The sequence below is a fragment of the Neoarius graeffei genome, chromosome 6 (assembly GCF_027579695.1).
Source record: "Neoarius graeffei isolate fNeoGra1 chromosome 6, fNeoGra1.pri, whole genome shotgun sequence".
Lineage (NCBI taxonomy): Eukaryota > Metazoa > Chordata > Actinopteri > Siluriformes > Ariidae > Neoarius > Neoarius graeffei.
The window spans coordinates 56,822,227-56,847,058 of record NC_083574.1 but is presented as its reverse complement, the minus strand read 5'-3'; the positions used below and the strand labels follow the sequence as shown (position 1 = coordinate 56,847,058).

At 42.5% G+C, this 24,832-nt stretch overlaps 2 protein-coding genes across 4 annotated transcripts in view; one reads left to right on the top strand and one right to left on the bottom strand.

Annotated features, from left to right (window-relative positions):
- The window catches only part of cttnbp2 (cortactin binding protein 2), a 137,393-nt gene extending 132,462 nt beyond the window's left edge, over positions 1–4,931 (top strand). For all 3 annotated transcript variants that reach the window (XM_060923915.1, XM_060923914.1, XM_060923913.1), the window contains one exon: positions 3,794–4,931. In XM_060923915.1, coding sequence (XP_060779898.1) covers positions 3,794–4,096 — 303 coding nt within the window. In that variant the 3' untranslated portion in view covers positions 4,097–4,931. The remainder of the gene's footprint in view (positions 1–3,793) is intronic.
- Positions 4,932–7,789: 2,858 nt separating this feature from the next.
- Positions 7,790–24,832, bottom strand: part of cftr (CF transmembrane conductance regulator) — a 67,785-nt gene continuing 50,742 nt past the window's right edge. Inside the window, 5 exon segments of the mRNA XM_060922968.1 lie at positions 7,790–8,144; positions 17,836–17,941; positions 19,230–19,402; positions 21,223–21,312; positions 21,409–21,564. Coding sequence (XP_060778951.1) covers positions 7,932–8,144; positions 17,836–17,941; positions 19,230–19,402; positions 21,223–21,312; positions 21,409–21,564 — 738 coding nt within the window. The 3' untranslated portion in view covers positions 7,790–7,931.

The following is a 24,832-nucleotide window of genomic DNA, read 5'->3' as shown; positions in this document are numbered from 1 at the left end:
TATGTAGTCCCCTATTTATACAAAATTGAGTCATTCAGGATTCAGCCATGTTTTTGCTCCGTGTTAGCAAGTTACAGGTTTTAGCTTCCTAAAATGTTTTATTTCTTCTTCCTCAGGGTAGTAAAACTCGCTTTCGCTGTGAACGCTGTCTTTGTCGCGATCCATGCTGTAAAATTAATGCTATTCTACTGAGAAATGCTGGCAAAAATTTATAAGATTTTTGATAATCTTATAAATGAATCTTATTAAAAAAAAAGATAAATGTTGACAAATTTTACTCTGTTTGTTGTTGTGAACGAGCGAGTCGCCAGAGGTCCGTAACTGGGGTCCGTACCGTAGGATACGGACCCGCTCGCCAGCCAATCAGAGCGCAGGATTTCGACCACGAAAAAAATAAATGTTATTTACCAGCTGGGAGGTCCATATCATGAAATACCGTGACTGAGGTCTTGAAAGTACTGACAGAGCCCGAGGTCACAGTATTTCACCATACGAAAGGTCGGTGGCAAGCTGCCATTTTGAATCCTCATTCACGGCTGTAATGCAAATGGCTTCCTCCTCGGTATACAAGTGCACTTCCATGGCAGGAAAAAAATTACATTTTGCCGCCTATGTAGTCCCCTATTTATACAAAATTGAGTCATTCAGGATTCAGCCAATATTTTTGCTCGGCGTTAGCAACAGTTACAGGTTTTTAGCTTTCTCCTGAAATGTTTTCTTTTATTTCTTCTTCCTCAGGGTAGTAAAACTCGCTTTCGCTGTGAACACTGTCGTTATCGCGATCCATGCTGTAAAATTAATGCTATTATGCTGAGAAATGCTGGCAAAATTTTATAAGATTTTTGATAAAAATTTTATAAATAAATCTTTTAAAAAAGATAAATGTTGACAAAAATTGCTACTATGTTTGTTGTTGTGAACGAGCAAGTCGCCAGAGGTCCGTAACTGGGGTCTGTAACGTAGGAAATGGACCCGCTCGCCAGCCAATCAGAGCGCAGGATTTGATGGAAACCGGACCACGAAAAAAATTTAAATGATTATTTCGATTAATATTCACAGCTTTCAAGGCTAACCTCAAAAAAACTGTGATCCACATCCAATAAACAATTCTTAATTAATTGAATTAATTCTTAGTTAATTGAATCGAAATTGACACACTCGCGTTTCTGACTTCCAGATTTTTAAACCTCATTCTGACCACTAAGATCTCAATATTTTTCATCAAAACAACTACAGTTATATTCTAAAAGTTATTTATTTATATGAATGAGTTTGATTTAAGAAAAATAATTGGGTAAAGCTATGAAAACTCACTTCAAGGTCTCCCATGAATCATAACATCAGAACTAGCTGACGGAAAATTTTGCTGAATACTTTGTCAGAAACAGTGAGAGCAAGAGAGCATCCCTATAAAAGTTTATCTGACTGATATTCACAAATAATCCAGTCAGAAACCGATCAGGAGAGAGAGAGCGAGAGCCTGAGCACTTTCCCGTGACTCAAAAAGCACCGGCAGTTTCCCAACGTCATGTGAGCAGAGTTTTTACTCTGTTGTGCCAACTTCAACCTGCCGTTACTCCCAAAGTACTGAACAGATCTTAACCAGATGATACATTTCTTTGTAAAGCAGAGATCGTATTCATGATAGAAAATATTCAAGAGTTAAGCAATGACAGATATGGAAACTCAGATGAGCGTCTGCACGCACAATTTTCACAGCTGTGCCAGCAAGTGTCTGATATGCTTATAAATAGGCCAATACATTCAGCTTATTAGCTAAAGCCTCGGTCACAGCCGGTCTACGTGCAAAAAACGCAAGAAACACACGGAGGGCGCGCGTGTGACGTGCTGATTTTCGAGCTGTAGACTGGCCGCAGACCTAGCCTGGGCCCGCCCATCCTAAGTGTGACGCAACACGAGGGCCTGTTGCGAGCTTAGTCTGGCAAGGCAAGCTATCTACAGCTCTTCCAAGCTCCCGAAAAACCGGGAGCCAATCAACTTTGAGCATCTCCAACAGCCCTGGGTAGAGGCGTGTTCAAGGCAGTGACGTAGTAGAACTGCGACCGGAAGCCATAGATTGTTTACAGAATCTATGCCGGAAGCGCTTCATTCACTAGAAACATTACGAACATGGAGCAGCGGCAAGCCTTTGACACAGCGGTAGATGCTGTATTGAAAGCATTCAACGGGAAGTTCTCATTGAAAACGGAGCAAAGAGCAGCCCTGGAGGTATTTATCTTCTTCCTGTTACTCAAGCAGTTTCCGTCGCGTCACATGCGTCAGAGGAAAGAGTGATGTGATTGGTTTAAGCTTCGTCATAGCCTTTTCTGGCTTCGACCAGTAGCAAACAGGCATTTCAGGGAGGCGGATCAACCACGCCTTTGGGAAATGGTTGGGCTTAATATCTTTGCCAGACCAATAGCTCATAGAGCTTTGAAGTCGCGTTAGCCAGACTACCGCAGACCGGCCGCAGAGGTTCTTTGTCATGTCAAACAAACTCTACAGGCGCTTACGTTTTTTTCAGGTTGCAAGACAAACTTGCAGCCAACGTGCGTCTTTCTCCATGAACAAAAAAAAAAACGCAGCGATTTGGGAAACACCAAAAATCGCACGGCCAAAAAATCGTACGTCCGGTTGTGACCTAGGCTTAAATGGGTTACTATACTTATTTAAAACATTCTAAGCATAGAAGCATCTGACTGATGCATGGCAGTAAAGCAGAGCTGTAGTCTGCAAGGCCTACCATGTTTCTAGAGCTTTGGTCTGTCACCGGAGTTTTTCTTTTCTTATTTTTGTGAAAGACTTTTCCATAAACACTCTTACATAGTCAGTATGTAGCACATTATAGTTCCAATATAAGATGAAGGAGAAAGCAGCTGTTAGGAAAGGTGGCATACCGGCCTGGAATAAAAGAAAAAAAATTGAATTAGCATGACGGTGAGCAATGCCATGTTCTGTAAGTTTGATAGCCTTCATGAATGATAAGGTTATGAATATAGTAGGAGTGGCATCCAAAGTAGAAGTTCTTGATTCAGGGTGTGTCCACTGGATTGAGAAATTAAGAAACTGTTGCTCTAGTATGATGTATGAGGAATCCCGAGGGGTGGGGGGAATCTGAAATCTAACCTACATTTTTGGGGAGTCTCGTCTCATCATCTCTAGCCACTTTATCCTGTTCTACAGGGTCGCAGGCAAGCTGGAGCCTATCCCAGCTGACTACGGGCGAAAGGCGGGGTACACCCTGGACAAGTCGCCAGGTCATCACAGGGCTGACACACAGACACAGACAACCATTCACACCTACGGTCAATTTAGAGCCACCAGTTAACCTAACCTGCATGTCTTTGGACTGTGGGGGAAACCGGAGCACCCGGAGGAAACCCACACGGACACGGGGAGACCATGCAAACTCCACACAGAAAGGCCCTCGCCGGCCACGGGGCTCGAACCCGGACCTTCTTGCTGTGAGGCGACAGCGCTAACCACTTTTTTGGGGAGTCATTAGCCAGAAATAAAAGGGATGAGAACCTCTAGATTAAGGAACTTGATTGGGTAAAATAAAAAGGGTGAAGGGTAGTTAAAAGAAAAATGGTATTTTGGAGAGATCAACAGGAAGGTAACCATCATTTCAGCTGCAACACCTGTAACACCCCTAATCTGGTGCTTTATTCACATTCAAACACATTACATCTCCCACTGAAGTGATCTGATTATATTTGCTGTGAGCCGATGTCGTGCAATGAGTATGAATCATCTAGTTGTGTTTAATACATGAATTGTGGATTGTTGACAGATCAACAGCAGTCATTCGGAAAATGTCCACAACTCCCCACGCCGAGTGGCCAGACCCAAATCTCAGCTGCCAGTCCCCAGCAGCAAAGGGCATCAGCAAACTCCCAGCAGCTCCCACCGACCCACTAATAACTCCACCCCCACTTTCAGCAGCAGTATCCGTCCCTCCCAGCCGCACAGCAACAGAGCCCACATGAGCAGCAGAACAAGGCAGACACAACCCAACAACAGAAACAAACAACCAGAAGAGGAGATCTGGATCCTTAACTCCAGCTTCCACAAAAACTACAATAACCGTGAATAGACTCCTATTTCCAACCCTATATCCCCACTCTGTAAACTTTTTTCCAAAGTGTGTTACTGACAGCTTTTTAGTATTTATAATAAATGTAGTCCATACTTGTTATACTATATTACCTTGTGTACTTTGGGACCATAGTTTTATTATATTTCAGTGTTGAAGTATCAAGTTTGGAAGAAAAAAAAAACTGAGGAATTAGCTTGGGAAGGCTAATAAAAGAAGTGCTTTGTGAGCTTTTAGATGATCAAAGAAAAAACTTAGTCTTTTTTTTGCCAATCGTTATTTTCAGATAAGTATTTTATGTTTAAATAGTTGCAAGATTGATTCTACATATTGTTAAAATTAATCAGGGTTTTACCAAATATGTGTAAATAATAATAGGAACTTAAATGTGATGTATAGACTAGTGGATGTGGTGATGCGCTTGTATATTGAAGAGCTTAAAAAAAGAACTGTATATAGTGTTTCTAATATTACATTTTGGTTGATTTTTTTTTTCTCACTTGTTTCAAAGTGAACTGAATGTGGCAATAAGTAACGTCATTGCAACAGTAGTTTAGTTGCCCATGGAATGTGTGCTGAGTCAGGACTTGCTTGAAGTTTTACCCTTGTGCAGAAGCCACTGCTGAAATTTAAAGCAGCATTACTTTTTGATTTGTTCTTCTCTAATAAACACTTAGGATAATCAAGTATTATTATAAACTCACCATTGTTTATATGTACAGAAGAGATTATAGTCAACCACTGATGTTGAATTGTGAGATAGGTGTCTGATGAGGATCAGAGAATTGTCCTGTTTCCTCTGAGCACAATGATTAAAAATGCACTGTTACCCTAACCATTACTGCAATCCAGTGATTTTATTTCCTCTCACACATCCATGTATACTCCAGTGTTATTAATCCAGGTGGGCAAAATTAAAAACAGGAGTGGCATTGACCACACAGTGTCAAAACCATGACCCAACAATGAACCACTGCATGCCACCACAGTCTCACAGGTGCTGTTCAAAGAGGTGTCTTCCCTCACTGTAAATCCCACACGTTCTCAATTCGACTTAAATCAGGTCATTTTTGAAGCCTTTTCTATCTCACCAAGCAGTGGAGTACTTGGACATGCAATGGATGCAATACCCTGCATAACGTTCATGGTCTCCTTGAATGCTCATAACTTCTTCCTGTACCACTGTTTGAAGAAAAATATCTTCCAGAAACTAGCAATAGTTTTAAGAGCTGAATTTCAGTCCATCTTCAACCTGAAAAGGTCTAACTCGCTCATCCTTACAGCCAAACAAAACCCAAAAACAAATGCTGTTTGCCAATCATGTCCTGATGTTTAAATTAAAAATAAAACTTTACAGCAATATCCATCCATCATCTCTAGCCGCTTTATCCTGTTCTACAGGGTCACAGGCAAGCTGGAGCCTATCCCAGCTGACTATGGGCGAGAGGCGGGGTACACCCTGGACAAGTCGCCAGGTTATCGCAGGGCTGACACACGGAGACAAACACTCATTCACACCTACGGTTAATTTAGAGCCACCAATTAGCCTAACCTTCACGTCTTTGGACTGTGGGGGAAACCCACGCAGACACGGGGAGAACATGCAAACTCCACACAGAAAGGCCCTCGCCGGTTGCTGGGCTCAAACCCAGGACCTTCTTGCTGTGAGGCGACAGTGCTAACCACTATGCCACCATGCCATCCCTTTATAACAACAATTAATCTATTTTAAAAGTTGTGATATTGCTAAAAATAGGCTCACCTGGACACAGCCATTCGCACTGAAACCATATATCCAGTGGTGACATAACCAGCATACTAGTATGCTGTTTCCCTTAGTAACACACAGCCATCAAGTCAAAAGTCCCTCTCACGCCAGAATCTGGTCTTCCCAGGCAGTCTTGCGTCCCAGTACTAACCAACTCTTTAAGGCGTATGGGTGCAGCGCTGATCTCCGTTTCCATAGCCTTCAGCCTCTCGCCTATACAGCTAGGGTTACAGTGGGGGGCTGGTCCTCTAGTAACCGCGATAGTTTGACTTCCCCACTCGCATCTGTATCACAGCATGCCTTGCTAGATGGTAGTAGGTACCATTTTTATGATTATCTTTGGTATGACCCAACCACAAGTAGAACTCGCGCTCTCCTGGTCAAGAGGCGGACACACTAACCACTAGGCCAACTCGCGGTCAAGCCATCAAATAAAGGCTTCTAATTCTAAAAAGAAATCAAAACTCCTCGGATGCCATTGCGCACGCTCTCTCTTTCTCCCTTTCTTTTTCTGTGTGTTTTCACTGCTTCAATGATCGGGTTTATTTTTTTACACCCAAACGCTTGACGCTCGGGCATCTTCAGGGCTGTTTACAACAATTTAGAAGCAATGTATCCACTAGATCTCAGCCTCAGTCAGTCATGTAGCATGTAAGTGACGTCACAATCTCGGATTCCCATGTAATTTCTACGATATTTGAACCTCGGAGAGAGTAAGATGGCAGCACCCAGTGACATTGTTTTTCTTTTAAAATAAAATCCGTATACAGGTACAAATAAGAACGGGTGAACACTCAAACATGTCTTGTATGGATATTATCTCAGTTTAAAGGAGTTTATTTTGGGTTTGGGTTTAATGATGGCAGCCCCTGCCATTACCCCTCCTCTGCCTGGATGGCTCGTGACTTGAACTGCTTCCCCATATCCATTAGCGATCCAGCCTCAGGCCCATCGAGAGTTACTGTCCTCTCATCTCTCCATAAAACATTTTAAAAAATCACTTTACTTTAGTAATCCCTATAAACACCTGACACCTACTTCGGGAGACTCCAGGTAGGTTACAGTCCTGGTGGCTTCATGTTCGATTCTTTGCAAATCTTTTGCAGTCAATTCTCATGAGTTTTGCATCCTTTTGATGGACATTTTACAATTTTTGAACACCTGAATATAAGATGTTAATCATTTTAAGCCATGCTGTCCTTCATTAAGCAACTAAATCGCTTGAAAATTATTCCACCTAGTAAACATTAGAGTTTGTGGTTTAGAGTTGGAAAAATGCGTCTAGAAATAATAAAGACGCATGTGGACTTGCCTAATAATTAGACCAAGTTATAAAAGGCATATCAGTATCATGTTTGCTGAAACTTCTTGAAAAGATACCTTGAATTAAAGCTTAGAATATTTTTTGATGAATGCAGAATAAGATTGGACACAAAAAATACAGTTCATTATCTCTTGAAAAAATAAATTTTTCATGTTTATTTTTTTCACAAAGTTAGTATCATTTTCAAAATTTTGGCTGATAGTACTGTGTATTTTTTTTAATACTAACAATTTGCATTTCATTTCAGGCCTAATTTGTTAGTAAAATAAAATTCCTAAATATAAAAATAAAGTTGTTGCCCATATGTTTTACAAAAGCATGTTTGCCATACTTTTACAGGAAGTTTGAGGCTTGTGGACTGACGATTCAATAAATAAGTTGAGAAAATTTACAGTTGTTTGTTCTGAAACATGATCTGTGAAGGCCACTGAGGAGAACAACATGATTAAAAGTGTCCTTTTTTTTTTTTTTAAACACAATGAGATGATCATTTCCTGGTCCCACTGTCTCCTATAACAAAAGTCTATGAAGTACCTTAAATAATATTTATTGCATATATAAAAAGATGTTCAAGTGACTGGACCAAAATCATATTCTAGATCATCAGCGCACATGATTTAAAAAAAAAAAAAACCTTCAGAATGAGTGTGTAAAAAGAGAGCATATTGTACAGGACATGAGTAGTCCTAAGTTAGCAGGAGCTTATGAAGGCAGAGCTTCTGGAGTATCTGATTGCCTGGGGCTTAAAGACGAGTGACCTCGATGTCGTCCTCCGTCTCCTCCTGCAGTGTGTGTGTGACGGAGTTCAATTTGGGCTGCGGCACACGCATACTAGAGTTTCGGCGTGGGAAGAGTTTGAGGCGCTCGGCTGGACTCATGGCCTGTTTCAGCTGGCTGGTCTCGTTCAACAGGCGCTGGATTGACTCATAAGTCTTTACCTTCCCCTGCTCCATCATCTACAGCAAGAAGGTGAACAATATATCACACAAAAAACTTTATCATAGCTGTCATTAACTAAATATCATTCATCTCAAATATGACTGCTCATGTTACATATAGTTAGAATAACAATGACATTGTTAATATCCAATATGACATCATATTAAATATAGCTAGTACACCAGTACTAGCTGGTACTAGCTGACAGTGTGGTTGATCATGTTCATACAGTGGTGCTTGAAAGTTTGTGAACCCTTTAGAATTTTCTATATTTCTGCATAAATATGACCAAAAACATCATCAGATTTTCACACAAGTCCTAAAAGTAGATAAAGAGAACCCAGTTAAACAAATGAGACAAAAATATTATACTTGGTCATTTATTTATTGAGGAAAATGATCCAATATTACATATCTGTGTGGCAAAAGTATGTGAATCTCTAGGATTAGCAGTTAATTTGAAGGTGAAATTAGAGTCAGGTGTTTTCAATCAATGGGATGACAATCAGGTGTGAGTGGGCACCCTGTTTTATTTAAAGAACAGGGATCTATCAAAGTCTGATCTTCATGGCACGAACAAAGGAGATTTCTGAGGACCTCAGAAAAAGTGTTGTTGATGCTCATCAGGCTGGAAAAGGTTACAAAACCATCTGTAAAGGGTTTGGACTCCACCAATCCACAGTCAGACAGATTGTGTACAAATGGAGGAAATTCAAGACCATTGTTACCCTCCCCAGGAGTGGTCGACCAACAAAGATCACTCCAAGAGCAAGGCATGAAATACTTGGCGAGGTCACAAAGGACCCCAAGGTAACTTCTAAGCAACTGAAGGCCTCTCTCACATTGGCTAAGGTTAATGTTTATGAGTCCACCATCAGGAGAACACTGAACAAAAATGGTGTGCATGGCAGGGTTGCAAGGAGAAAGCCACTGCTCTCCAAAAAGAACATTGCTGTTCATCTGCAGTTTGCTAAAGATCACGTGGACAAGCCAGAAGGCTATTGGAAAAATGTTTTGTGGACGGATGAGACCTAAATAGAACTTTTTGGTTTAAATGAGAAGAGTTATGTTTGGAGAAAGGAAAACACTGCATTCCAGCATAAGAACTTTATCCCATCTGTGAAACATGGTGGTAGTAGTATCATGGTTTGGGCCTGTTTGGCTGCATCTGGGCCAGGACGGCTTGCCATCATTGATGGAACAATGAATTCTGAATTATACCAGTGAATTCTAAAGGAAAATGTCAGGATATCTGTCCATGAACTGAATCTCAAGAGAAGGTGGGTCATACAGCAAGACAACGACCCTAAGCACACAAGTCGTTCTACCAAAGAATGGTTAAAGAAGAATAAAGTTAATGTTTTGGAATGGCCAAGTCAAAGTCCTGACCTTAATCCAATCGAAATGTTGTGGGAGGACCTGAAGCGAGCAGTTCATGTGAGGAAACCCACCAACATCCCAGAGTTGAAGCTGTTCTGTATGGAGGAACGGGCTAAAATTCCTCCAAGCCAGTGTGCAGGACTGATCAACAGTTACCGGAAACGTTTAGTTGCAGTTATTGCTGCACAAGGGGGTCACACCAGATACTGAAAGCAAAGGTTCACATACTTTTGCCACTCACAGATATGTAATATTGGATCATTTTCCTCAATAAATAAATGACCAAGTATAATATTTTTGTCTCATTCGTTTAACTGGGTTCTCTTTATCTATTTTTATGACTTGTGTGAAAATCTGATGACGTTTTCAGTCATATTTATGCAGAAATATAGAAAATTCTAAAGGGTTCACAAACTTTCAAGCACCACTGTAACAGGTTGACATTATAACAGTCAACAGTCTTTACAGAATTTAATAATGGTATTCATAATAGTGGAAATGTATACTATTGCTGAGCCATATTAGTGGAATTTTAAAAGGTATCAGTGTTGTATGGTTAATAGGTTTCCTAATAGCATGAGAAAATATTATACATAATTGCATTCATGATGGCGTGGCTCATATTAGAGTGCATCTGGACTGCTATCCCGTGGTACTCAAAAAAAAAAAAAAGTCACTGGAGTGGGTATTTACATCAACCTTGATGCTGTTTCAGGTTAAGATTGATGTGTCTACAGCACCACCCTCTTGGTTAAGTAGGTATTACTAAGCTAGACTGAGGTGTCTTCCCCACCAGGGACCATGACACAGCTGCTGATACCACTGTTCAAACTGTGAAAGTGTGAATAATGGTACTAGCCAAGTTAATTCAAATTAAATTACTCAATTTAACCACTATCATATTCTTTCCTCATGCATTCCTTACACATTTTGGAAACAGACAATGAAAGATGTTTCATTGGTACAATTTCCTTTTCTGTTAGCCCTAATACTATACAATATTAAGACTTTCCTCATGAAATGTTGCATTATTTTGTCCCAATTTTGTGGAATTTGAAAGGATATCCATGGTTTTCCTAACTTGGTAGAGATCAGGGAGGTCTGGAAAATGTGTATTATATGTAATTGGATATATATAAGAAGTAACTAATGATTGATCAAGTTACATTTCTTTGCTTATAAACACTATATAGCCAAAAGTATGTGGCCACTTGACCATCATCATTTGTATGTGGGTCTTCCCGAGACTGTTACCACAATGTTGGAAACACAATTTTCTAGAACAGCAAAAAAACAAAAAAAATCCTACCAAGTTGAAGCTAATTTTTACTCATAGTAGGGTACAATTGCTGGGCTGCATCCAACGTCACAGCCACCTCATTAAGCTACGGTCACACTATAACTCACGATGCTTTGCAATGGGTTATCGATGAAAATGAGGCGTTTTGGTGGTGATGCATGGCGATATACAGGTGAGCTAAAAGTTGTGGTCACACAGCATGCGAACACTTGACTGTCGCGCTTTCACGCACTTGAGTTTGGCTGTGCGTTCTTGGGACCCAGTCGTTATGGGAAACACCTGATACTAATTTGAGCACAATCAGCATATACGGACATGGACGCTGTTTTCACAGAGGCTGTGCGAAGTATTATCATTATCACTGTCACATTTGTTTCGACCCCTCCTAGAACTGCCACCTTATTGTGGTGGAGGGGTTTGTGTGCTTGAATGATCCTAGGAGCTATGTTGTCGGGGGCATTATGCCCCTGTTAGGGTCTCCCAAGGCAGACAGGTCCTAGGTGACAGGCCAGACCAAGAGCAGTTCACCAAAACCCCTTATGAAGAATAATCAATCAAGGACCGTGAAGTCACCCAGTATGGCGCAGCCGGGGCCCCACCCTGGAGCCAGGCCTGAGGTTGGGGCTCATATGCGAGCGCTTGGTGGCCGGGCCTTTGCCCACGGGGCCCGGCCGGGCTCAGCCCGAAGTGGTGACGTGGGCCCGATCTCCTGTGGGTTCACCACCCACAGAGGTAGCCGTAAGGGGCTGGTGCAGTGTGGATTGGGCGGCAGTTGAAGGCAGGGGCCTCGACAACCTGATCCCCGGACACAGGGGCTAGCTGTTGGGACATGGAATGTCACTTCGCTGGGGGAGAAAGAGCTTGAGCTTGTGCGGGAGGTTGAGAGGTACCGGCTAGAGATAGTCGGGCTCACCTCCACACACACCTTGGGCTCCGGAACACAGCTCCTCATGAGGGGCTGGACTCTCCACTTCTCTGGAGTCGCCCATGGTGAACGGCGGCTGGCTGGTGTGGGCTTGCTTATAGCTCCCCGGCTCAGCCGCCATGTGTTGGAGTTTACCCCAGTGAACGAGAGGGTCGCCTCTCCGCGCCTTCGGATTGGGGAGAGGGCTCTTGCTGTTGTTTGTGCCTACGGGCCGAATAGCAGTATAGAGTATCCGGCCTTCTTGGAGTCCCTGGGAGAGGTACTGAGAGGTACTCAGACTGGGGACTCCATTGTTCTACTGGGAGACTTCAACGCTCACGTGGGCGATGACAGTGACACCTGGAGGGGCGTGATTGGGAGGAACGGCCTCCCCGATCTGAACCCGAGTGGTGTTTTGTTATTGGACTTCTGTGCTAGTCACAGTTTGTCCATAACGAACACCATGTTCGAGCATAGGGGTGTCCATAAGTGCACGTGGCACCAGGACACCTTAGGTCGATGATCGACTTTGTTGTCGTTTCATCGGATCTCCGGCCCTATGTCTTGGACACTCGGGTGAAAAGAGGGGCTGAGCTGTCAACTGATCACCACCTGGTGGTGAGTTGGATCCGCTGGTGGAGGAGGAAGTCGGACAGGCCTGGCAGGCCCAAACGTATGGTGAGGGTCTGCTGGGAACGTCTGGCCGAGCACTCTGTCGGGGAGGTCTTTAACTCCCACCTCTGGGAGAGCTTCTCCCAGTTTCCGAGGGAGGTGGGGGACATTGAGTCTGAGTGGACCATGTTCTCTACCTCCATTGTAGACGCAGCTGTTCGGAGCTGCGGCCGCAAGGTCTCCGGTGCCTGTCGTGGCGGCAATCCCCGAACCCGGTGGTGGACATCGAAAGTAAGGGATGCCGTCAAGCTGTAGAAGGAGTCCTATTGGGCCATGTTGGCCTCTGGGACTCCTGAGGCAGCTGATGGGTATCGGCAGACCAGGCGTGCCGCAGCTCGGGCAGCTGCGGAGGCAAAAACCCAGAACTGGGAGGAGTTCAGTGAGGCCATGGAGGAGGACCATCGGTCGGCCTCGAAGAAATTCTGGCAAACTGTCCGGCACCTCAGGAGGGAAGCAGTACTCTGCCAACACTGTTTACAGTGCGGGTGGGGAGCTGTTGACCTCGACTGGGGACATTGTCAGACGGTGGAAGGAATACTTCAAGGATCTCCTCAATCCCACAGTCATTGAGGAAGCGGAAGCTGATGACACAGGGGCGGACTCATCCATTACCCAAGCCGAAGTCACTGAGGTGGTTAGCAAGCTCCTTGGTGGCAAGGCACCGGGGGTGGATGAGATCCGCCCCGAATATCTCAAGTCTCTGGATGTTGTGGGGCTGTCTTGGCTGACATGCCTCTGCAACATCACATGGCTGTTGGGGACAGTGCCTCTGGAGTGGCAGACTGGGGTGGTGGTCCCTCTTTTTAAGAAAGGGGACTGGAGAGTGTGCTCCAATTATAGGGGAATCACACTTCTCAGCCTCCCAGGGAAGGTTTACTCCAGGGTACTGGAGAGGAGAATTAGACCTATAGTCGAACCTCGGATCCAGGAGGAACAATGCGGTTTTCGTCCTGGTCGCAGAACACTGGACCAGCTCTATACCCTTCATAGGGTGCTCAAGGGTTCATGGGAGTTTGCCCAACCAGTCCACATGTGCTTTGTGGATCTGGAGAAGGCATTCGACCATGCCCCTTGTGGTATTCTGTGGGGGGTGCTTCAGGAGTATGGGGTTCGGGGCCCTTTGTTAAGGGCTGTCCGGTCCCTGTACGAACAGAGCAGGAGTCTGGTTCGCATTGCCAACAGTAAGTCAGACCTGTTCCCAGTGCATGCTGGACTCTGGCAGGGCTGCCCTTTGTCACCGGTTCTGTTCATAATTTTTATGGACAATTTCTAGGCGCAGCCAGGGGCCAGAAGGAATCCTGTTTGGGAACCACAGGATTTCATCTCTGCTTTTTGCAGATGATGATGTCCTGTTGGCTTCTGCAAACCAGGACCTTCAGCATGCACTGGGGCGGTTTGCAGTTGAGTGTGAAGCGGCTGGGATGAGAATCAGCACCTCCAAGTCTGAGGCCATGGTTCTCGACCGGAAAAGGGTCGCTTGCCCTCTCCAGGTTGGTGGAGAAGTCCTGCCTCAAGTGGAGGAGTTTAAGTATCTCGGGATCTTGTTCACAAGTGAGGGAAGGATAGAGCGTGAGATCAACAGGAGGATTGGTGCGGCCTCCGCAGTGATGCGGTCGCTTTACCGGTCCGTCATGGTGAAGAAGGAGCTGAGCCAAAAGGCGAAGCTCTCGATTTACCGGTCGATCTACGTTCCGACTCTCACCTATGGTCATGAGCTTTGGGTAATGACCGAAAGAACAAGATCACGGATACAAGCAGCCAAAATGAGTTTCCTTTGCAGGGTGGCTGGGTGCTCCCTTAGAGATAGGGTGAGAAGTACAGTCACTCGGGAGGAGCTCGGAGTAGAGCCGCTGCTCCTCCACATCAAGAGGAATCAGCTGAGGTGGCTCGGGCATCTCTTTCGGATGCCTCCTGGACGCCTCCCTGGGGACGTGTTCCAGGCATGTCCCCTCGGGAGGAGGCCCCGGGGAAGACCCAGGACACGCTGGAGGGACTATGTCTCTCGGCTGGCCTGGGAACGCCTCGGTGTTCTTCCCGAGGAGCTGGCCGAGGTGTCTGGGGAAAGGGAAGCTTGGGCTTCCATGCTCAGACTGCTGCCTCCGCGACCCAGCCCCGGATAAGCGGAAGAAGACGAGACGAGATGTTTGTTTCAAGCCATGTTTATAACGCTGTTTAAATACTCTGCTTTATGATTCTGCTTTCGTTTGTGTTTTGTTTTTGTAAATATCATGCCTGCTAATAAACACTCTTCTTGCACTTAGATCTGTCTACCGCCATCTATCTTGTAGTGTCTCTGATCCCCAGATCTTTAACCCAGCCACATATAAAAAGTTGTACACTTCCATGCTCTTCTGGGTTTTCATCTGTGTCCATGTAAATGATGTCTGCAGAACCAGGTATTCTGAGATGTCGGGGAACTCAACGGATGGATAATTTTCCAGCTCATAGGAAAAATCCTTCTTTGTTAGGGTGTAAGGATCTAATCCCATTGAGTGGTTTCTATATCCATTTCTTGGTTTTAATAACTTGCTTGTTTGCTGTACACAAACATGGTTCTTGTGTTAATGGACCAGACTCCACTTTTGGATCATTAATCCCTTTTGACTGAGAATGACCCACATACATGGTTTAGCTTCTGGCACATCCATACAGTTTTAAATACAATACCTAGTCTGAGTCGAGTCCAACCGCACCAAGACGTTGGCTGTTTCAGAGCCATTAACATTAGTTTGTTCCTGAACATGACGTATGAACAGGTGAATGTGCGTTCTCTTTGTCAGGGAGTGTGAAGTATTCTGTCAGAGATGGTTGGGAGACGGATGTAAGTGCAGAAGGTGTGTTTATTAATACAAGTGAAGACGGTAAACAATCCAGAATGGCAGGCAAAATCGTAAAACAGTGAAACAGGCAATAGATCAAGCGAGGCACAAACAGGCTATCGGAGACTCGGCAGAATCGAAGATAACAAACAGGAAATCAGGGCTCAGGAAACCAAACAAGGAAATAAGGCTCGGTAATGTGTCAGCAACACAACTCAATACTTCGCAAAGTAAGTGTGTTTTCACAGTCTTTATCTAGGCGCGCTGATTGTGCCTTAATCCTGTGCAGGTGCAAGTCGTTTGTGGCGCCTGCGCACTGTCCGGAGTGCACCCAAGATGCATGCGCCAAGGCACGCAGGTATGACACTCTTGCACGAAATTAGTATAAAAATTAATGTAGGTATAAATATCTTATGCCAAATTATTATGGCATGTTCCAAAAAATAAAGAAAAAATCTGAGTCCTCGTCTCCAATTTCCAAGTCCGAATGCAGTTACCTTGGTTGCTATAGTCATGATATTGCACCCAAAAGTATTTGACATGTGGAGGGTAATGAAACGGGCTTGTTTATGTACCACACGGCACTGTGGAGCCATGGTGCAGGTTTTATAAAAATAACGAGACCGCGTCAGAGAAGGAGGAGGCTTGCCTGCTCCACTTTTTGTGCACCAACAAACTAGCATGTTTCCTGTATGTGTGATGTAACCGTTAACTTGATGTGGCATCAAAAGTCACATACATTAAAAAAAAAAAGCCCACCTGAAATCCAATCAGAGCAGTGAGACCAAAACAGGTTTGCAAAAAATATAATTTGGATTTGTAAAATTTGAATTAGATTTGGTAAAACCGTATTGTGATATCTGGCTGTTCAGACTTGCTACATATGATCAGACTCTAATCGGATAAATCAAATTTTGACTGACAGTCTGATCATAACCCAAGATCCACTGCTGATCATTTCTATCTCATCATGCATTTAAATTAGCCAACATCCTTCTGTTTGGCAAGTTTCCAACAATTAGGCTCAGTCAAATAATCCGTGTTGAAATGTATGCCATCCATAGCAAAGCAAATTTAGTTATTTTATTATTTTAGTTTTAAGTTTACTTTAGTTATTAGTGAGCTATTGTATTATTATTTTATATAAGCAAGTAATTGTATTATCTAGCTCATATAACAAATGCGCCCTGTGATGACCTGGCGACTTGTCCAGGGTGTACCCCGCCTTTCGCCCGTAGTCAGCTGGGATAGGCTCCAGCTTGCCTGCGACCCTGTAGAACAGGATAAAGCAGCTACAGATAATGAGATGAGATGAGAGAGATAACAAATGCTATCTTATTATTTATGAATGCTAATATGATAATATCATTGATAATATGGCAGCATGTCTGTCTAACCAGCTTGCAACTGGCACCCAGTTGACAAAGAAATGGAATAAAAACTTAGATTTGTACTCTGCTGCAATAATGATTGTGCTGGTTTGACTGCTGAGATATTACAACAGCTTTATTAAAATGTACTTATATTGTTATCGTTACTTCAAAGAAGGTTTTTTTTTTAACCTTCAAATAAAATCCAGCCAAATTACTGTTATTAATGTATGTTGTTTTTTGCTGGACAAAAATAGATTTTGTGTGTGTGTGTGGGGGGGGGGGGGTGTCATGGCTCAGGTGGATAAGGCACCATACCATAAATCCGGGGACCCAGGTTCGACCCGAGGTCATTTCCTGATCCCTCCCTGTCTCTCTCTCCCGCTCATTTCCTGTCTCTACACTGTCCTATCCAATAAAGGTGAAAAAAGCCCCCAAACAATATCTTTAAAAATAGATTGTGTTTGAGTGTTTCCACATATTACAGATTGGATTCACTGTGACGGCTCAGACAGTAGTTCTGGCTGTAAGGTTTAAATTAATGTGCTCATTCTAATCAGTTATCATTTCTATAACTTAAACATGGACTTGTATGCCACCTGCACCACATTAAAAAAATGTTTGTGTATTTGTTTATATGGCAAAGTTTTCAGTCTAAAGACATTTATGTAACCTTTTATGAAGGCATGGCTAGAGTTAGCACTTTGTAACAGTCAAGAGGTGAAGTTTTCCAACACAGAACAAAGGGCTTTGTGCTTTGTTTTTTTTTTTTCCGTTTAACGTGATAAACTGTGTTTTTTTGTCTTATTATTATTAAAGAGTGAAAAAAGAGCTGCTGAGGGGCCAACTGTTTATAGCATGCTATAACATAAGTGATAACAAGAACTACTTAAAACCGCGGATTTTCCACCACATTAACTACAATCTGTTAAAATGTACAAAGTGGCATTCTTTAATAAATACAAAGAGGAAGAATAAAACACTTTGCGAAGTGCTGTTACTGGAAAAATTCAGGATGATAACAGTAACACCACTTTCTGTGTGGCTACATCAGACCACCTTGGTGCTGATTTTCTTATAACAGTGTATTTTATTCATTACATATCATTTTACAGCACAAAACATGTCTTCACTAAGTTTTATGTAATTGAGCTTTATATTGGGGCCAACTTCATTAGCATGGCGGCTGAGTTTCTTAACTGTATTCATCAGGCTCAGCCAGCAGAGCTGGTGAAATAAGTGATATGAGAGAGAGAGCTTTACCAGGAAGCATTGACATTCAAGTAGTGGTTCCACCTCGTGTTCACACAGTAATATAGTGCAGGAGGAGAAGGACTGCCTTAGCGTCTTCTTCAGTACCTTCACAGTGCTGCAATCCATCACAGTTATCAAAACACAACTCGTCAGTTACCATAACAACAAGTGTGCTCTGAGAGCACAATATCCCCCGCTGGCAACTATACCATAACTCTGGTAAAATGCGACTGAATTGAATGAAATTACAATATGCGTATTACTGACACATAACAAAAAATCCTGTCAAGTTTCGTGAAATCCCTCCAAAAACTGTGAGCAGAGTTGATTTCAGAAGGTGAGTACCCTTCCTGGGATGGACGGACATTGCCGTGACAATCCCCCTTCGGGCCTTTCAGCCAGCAGGGGATAATAAAAATTGTGATGGAGGTTGATTTCAAAAAGCAAGCACACCTTGATGGAATTGCCAAAGTACAAGTTTGTTAATAATCAAGGGCATAACTCTGGTAAAATTTGCTCAAATTAAACGAAATTTCAATATGCGTAGAACTGTCATATAACAAAGCCTTTTGCCAAGTTAGGTGAAATTCCTCCATAAATTGTGAGAGGAGTTGATTTCAGAAGAACGTACACCCTCATGAAATTGTCAAAGTACAAGTTAGTAAATCAAAGGTCAAAACTCTGGTAAAAATTTTCACAAATGAAATTAAATCGCAATATGCGTATTACCGTCATATAACAAGGCCTTTTGCCAAGCTTCAAGAAATTCGTCCAAAAATTGTGAGAGGAGTTGATGTCAGAAGGCAAGCACACCTTCATGAAATTGTGAAAGTACAAGGTTGTTAATCAAGGGCCACAACTCTGGTAAAATGTGACCGAATTGAACAAAATAACAATATGCGTATGGCCAAGATATAACAAAGCCTTTTGGCAAGTTTGGTGAAATTCTTTCACAAATTGTGAGAGGGGGTCATTTCAGAAGGAAAACACACTCTCATGAAATTGTCAAAGTATAATTTTGTTAATCAAGCGCTGTAACTCTGGTAAAATGAGATTTGAATTTAACGAAATTACAATATGTGTACTACCAACATATATCAAAGAATCCTGCAAAGTTTTGTGAAATTCTTCCAAAAATTATGAGAGGAGTTGATTTCAGAAGGTGAGCACCCTTCCCAGGACGGACGGACGGACATCGCCACAACATAATCCTTCTTCGGGCCTTTCGGCCAGCGGGGGATAAAAACCAGTGCAGTAATTTAATCTTAAAGTTCTTTTCCTGTTCACTTGTTTGAAACAAATACTTGTTTCAGCCAGTGTGATTTCTCTTAGCACAGATCACAGAACAATGTTAGCAGCCTTCCATGTACACTGTGCTACTGTTATGCTGGTGGTTCACCTACATGGGGTCAAGGTGGGCACTTGGCTCATCCAGCAGCAGGATTTGGGCCCTACTGAGGATGGATCGAGCCAGACACATCAGCTGCTTGTGGCCGTAGCTCAGCACGTGCCCTCCGTATTCCAGGTGGAAATCCAGCTTATCAGGAAATTGCTCAATCACTGACTTCAGGCCTACCTGAAAAAATTAGTTTAATTACTATTACATTAATCATTAATCTGATTTAAACAAATGTGGCTTGAATGCTGGTCGACTGCTGGACAATGCAGTGTTGGCATGGAGGATCTGTTACAGCGCCCTCAACAATTATTGGCACCCCTTGTTAAGATATGTTCTTAGGCTTCTAATAAATTCATCTTTTTTAAATAATATAGGACAACAATGCAAAAAAAGAGAAAAATCCAACCTTTAATTCAAGTGCATTTATTCAGTGGGAAAAAAATCCCACATTAAGAAATAATTATTTTTCCATGAAATCATGTGTGCCACAATTACTGGCACCCCTGATGTGAATACTTTGTACAACTCCCTTTTGCCAACAAGACAGCACTTAATATTCTCCTATAACATTTAACGAGATGGGAGAATACAGAGAGAGGGACATTCGACCATTCCTCTTTGCATAATCTCTCTAAATCATCCAAAGTCCTGGGTCCTCTCCTATGCACTCTCCTCTTCAGCTCACCCCACAGGTTTTCAATTGGGTTGAGGTCTGGGGACTGAGATGGCCATGGGAGGACCTTGATTTTGTGTCTGGTGAACCATTTTTGTGTAGATTTGGCCACATGTTTAGGGTCATTATCTTGCTGAAAGACCCAGTGACAACCCATCTTCAGCTTTCGGGCAGAGACCACCAGATTTTAATTTAAAATGTCCTGGTATTTCAAAGAGCTCATGATGCCATGCCACCCTAACAACGTTCCCAGGGCCTTTGGAAGGGAAACAGGCCCACAGCATCACCGATCCTCCCCCATACTTCACAGTGGGCATGAGGTGCTTTTCCACATATTCATCTTTTGTGATGTATTAGAGTGTTTGTTGCCAAAAAGCTCCATCTTGGTCTCATCTGACCAAAGCACACAGTCCCAGTTGAAGTCCCAGTACTGCTTAGTGAACTCCAGACGTTTACATTTATGCTTGTCAGTGAGAAAAGGCTTTTTCCATGCATGCCTCCCAAACAGCTTGTTGGCACGTAGATAGCGCCTGATGGTTGTCATGGAGACTTTGTGACCCCAAGATGCTACTCTTTGATGCAATTCTCTAACAGTAAGCTTTGAAGAACTTTTTACTTCTCTTACCATCCTCCTCACTGTGCGTGGTGGCAAGATAAACTTGCATCCTCATCCAGGCTTGTTTGCCACTGTTCCAGTTGTTTTAAATTTCTTGATGATTCCTCTGACTGTAGATATGGGCAGGTGTAGGCGAGTGGCTATTTTCTTGTAGCCACTGCCTGACTTATGAAGGTCGACACACATCTGCCTTACTTGAATGGTTTGTTCTCTTGTCTTTCCCATGTTGAAGAGTGGATAAGAGAAATAGGCCTCTGTGTCACATCATATTTATACCCCAGGGAAACAGGATGTGATGAATTACTAAGTAAAGGTTCCTAGATACTCTGATCAACTTTATAAACTACAGTAGAAATGACAGAAATGCTTCAATTACATTTATTTTCTAGGAATTGTTATGGGTGCCAATAATTGTGGAACAGGTGATTTTATGAAAAAAAAATATTTCTTAGTCAAGGATTTTTTTTTTACTTCACTTGAGTTAAGGGTTACATTTTTCTACAATTTTCAGTGTGAGATTATGCTTCTGCAATAAAAACTGAATTTAGTTTAAGCCTTTTAACACGTCTTAACCAGGGGTGCCAATAATTGTGGAGGGTGCTGTACTTGAGAAGCAATCGGAATTATCGGTTGGGCCTTTAAAATGCACTATCAACAAAATATTCACAGTGAGTATAAATAAATGAGTGTTATAGCAAAGAGACTTGCCTCCTCAGTGACCTTCCACAGCTCCTTATCACTGTGGCATCCATATGGGTCCAGGTTCATCCGAAATGTTCCGGTAAAGATGAAAACTTTCTGTAGCAGCCGAGGAGTTACCAAGCCAAAATGAGAGGACTTATATAATTACGTAACAATAATACAAATTTGCGTCATTCAAAGCTGAAGATGTACCTGAGGCACTACACCAAAAGCTTTCCTCCATTTTTGCAGGGACATGTTATAGCAGGACACACCGTCAATAGACATCTCTCCATCTGTGTAGGCCAGACGCAGGAGTGCATTGAATAGTGTGCTTTTCCCAGAACCTGTCCTTCCCAATATGCCCACCTAAGAACAACAAAAAAAGTGTTCTTGATTCAGTTATTTACATTTATACACAAGCTCTGTAATCCTCATCATGCATTTTGTAATTGATTTACTTTAAAAATCATGAAAAAACAAATATAATACCTTTCAATACTCTTTATTAACAAAATAACTATTAATCTATGAAGATTTTATGTGGTTTATTTGGTTATACTGCTTCAAGAGTGAAGCTATGGCTCAAGCATATCGGGCTTTAAACATCACAAGCTGGACTTTGCAGTCAAAGAAAAACTTAAAGGGGAACCAATTGGGGCAACACCTTCTGATTTTCTTTTCTTGGTAAGAATTGACATATTCCAAACTAGGTGAAGCTCAGACACCAACAAATTACAATATATTTGTTATTCTTTATTTGTTTCTTAAAAGACGGTATGAAATTGTTACAAATGTGGGACTCAAATAACACACCAACATCAGGGATGAAACCGCCAATTTCCTTAACTGTAGGTTTTGGTGTTGTAGTATAGTCATCAAGGTATGTAGTGAAATCAGAATACTTATCCTGAGCGCACATAGGACCCAATGTCTGTACTCCTGTTTCACCAGAATTTAGGAGGAGAAAATTTCTATTCATCCAAGATTTTGTGCCTTCGGCACAGTCTTATATTTAGTACAGGTGTGCTTTGTGTGATGTGAAAGACGTGTTCAAGGGGCTGTATATAAAGGGAAAGATAGAGGGCCAAAACAGAACATAGTAGGACACGATTTTGCACTTTAAGTTTTGAAAAATAACACTGATATAAATTGATAAAATATCAAGCTCTGTCAAGTAATAACTAAACCAGGTAAGCAGTTTGTCCAATAACAAAGGACATTCATTTCAGGACTACAATGTACGCATTTTAGCCAGAGAACACCGATGGTTTGAAAGAGTAAAAGAAGCCATCTTCGTCAACCTGGAACAACCATCACTGAGCACAGGAAGTGGTTTGAGACACCACTTATCAGCCACTTACAATTGGCACACTTCCCAGAAAACTGAATACACATCCACACCACGGGCGATTGCTCTAAGACAACGAGGGAGGCTCAGCCTCCTCTAAAAATGACGAACATCGTGTAGGATGAATTGCGCTAGGCTTATGTTATAGCCGACCTTATAACATTGCTATTTCAGATCCAGAATCATAGAAATATATGTGCTCAACCCAACTACAGTGCGAAATCATTCCGTTATAACTTTCCCCAGTTCGCCTAATGTGCGCGTGAGATTTTCCCCCTCATGACAGCGCGATGCAGCCCAGCCTCAGTGGATTGGGAGCTATGTGCTTGTCAATCTCAAAATGCAAGACAATTATTGGACAAATACTGTGAAAACGCCCGCCCACGGAGTCTCACGGACTCCCAGCCTCAGTGGACTTCAATGGCATTTGGGAGCTATGCGCTTTTCAATCTCAAAATGCAAGATGGTTATTGGACAAATATTGCGAAAATGCCCGCCCACGGACTCCGAGCCTCACAGTGGGAGGGACATGGCAGTTTCCGCGAGAAGACTGGTGATTGGTGAAAGTGGCCGGATATTTTCTTTGATTGACAGCTCGTTTCAACTATAGACAGGCAGCGGTACAGTGTTGCCAGATTGGGCGGTTTTAAGTGCATTTTGGCGGGTTTTGAACATATTTTGGGCTGGATAATGTCAGCAGTATCTGGCAACATCAGTTCAGTCCCATGCGGATTCACAAGTGCTGTGGTGTATTGTAAGAGATCGGCTTACATTTCGATTTCATTCATTACATACGGTTTCTACCAGCTTTTTTAGTTTGTATATATTTTCATTGTAAATAAAGTGTAAATATAGTGTTGTCAAGTTTGCTATCTTAGTTCCAGAAATTTCGTTTATTTGAGTGACTGAACTTGAACTTGAGGGGGCTAGTCAGCTAGCAAGAAAGCTGCGCACGGATGCCAAGCATTGCTGATTTAATTTTGGCGAAGCCATTTGCCAGTCTTCCTTTCGAGGAAAAAATTAAAATTAAAGAACAGGGTAGACCAACGCCTCAAACTGACTTGGTGAAAAAGGTAGGGAATAATACTCATTCCTTTCAGCTCTCCTGGTACGAGAAAGTGAATTGGCTAACAGCAAGTGACCCACATCAACAACAGTAAATAGGCTACTTTAGTAATATGTCATGGATGGACCAAAAATATAGAATCTATTTAAAATGTTTATGCTGAGTATATTATATTGGAATATATGTTTTTCTGGATATGAATTAAACACCGCTACAATTTGGAGAACATTTTTAAACAAAAACACAGCTGAGGTCAATTTTTAAACATGCCACAATTTTAAAATATAAAATGTTAAAATTAACCCCCCCCAACACCACCATCATGTATATTGGACAGTAGGCTAATGGGCCAAAAGAACCTGTTATTTCACAGTTTGTGACCCTGCCAACAATCAGCCAGATCAGAGGCGAGTATGGGCAAAACTGATGTGTTTTTTCTTTTAAAATCTGGAAATATCGTAACCGACCAGCCTCCCCTGTTTGAAAGACTACCAGCCGCCACTGATCCACACCCACACCAAGACTCAGCTGAGTTCAATGACTCACATGATGGCAGAGAGAGCTCATAACCCACAGATCACCCTAATGACCCTCTAGGCTTCTAACACCGTTCACACCCGGCCCCCAGTTATCTATAGATAGTTTTCACATGACGTCACAGAGTCGGGGATTCCCTGGTGGCGGCCATCTTGTAGGGCAAGCTTACCATACGGGTCACTGAGCACACATTGTAACGCGCGAGTTACATTTATTTATATATTATTTACATTTATAGTTACATTATTATTATTTAAAGCTAGCAATGGTGCACACCTGTTGTATTCACGGCTGTCGTAATAGGTCAGATGATGACGTCACACGGAGCTTTTATGGAATTCCCACTGTACGGGAGCACGAAGGCGAGCAAACAAAGAAACTCAGCATACAAAGGAGAAATCTATGGCTTGCAAGAATCAACCGCAAGGATTTTCAGCCTTCCAAACACAGCAGTCTGCTCCGATCATTTTATAAGTGGTAAGTTGTTTAAATAAACAATCAATTGTGTAACAAGCCTACATACCAGTTAATTATATTACAAAGTTTATACTGACATGGTACTGTAATACCACTAATGGATGTAAAATTTGTCTTAAATCAACTCGATATTATACACACATATATTTATTTGCAGTGTTGAGAGCTCTAAAACTCCAATGTGTACATACCTTGGCTGTAATTAG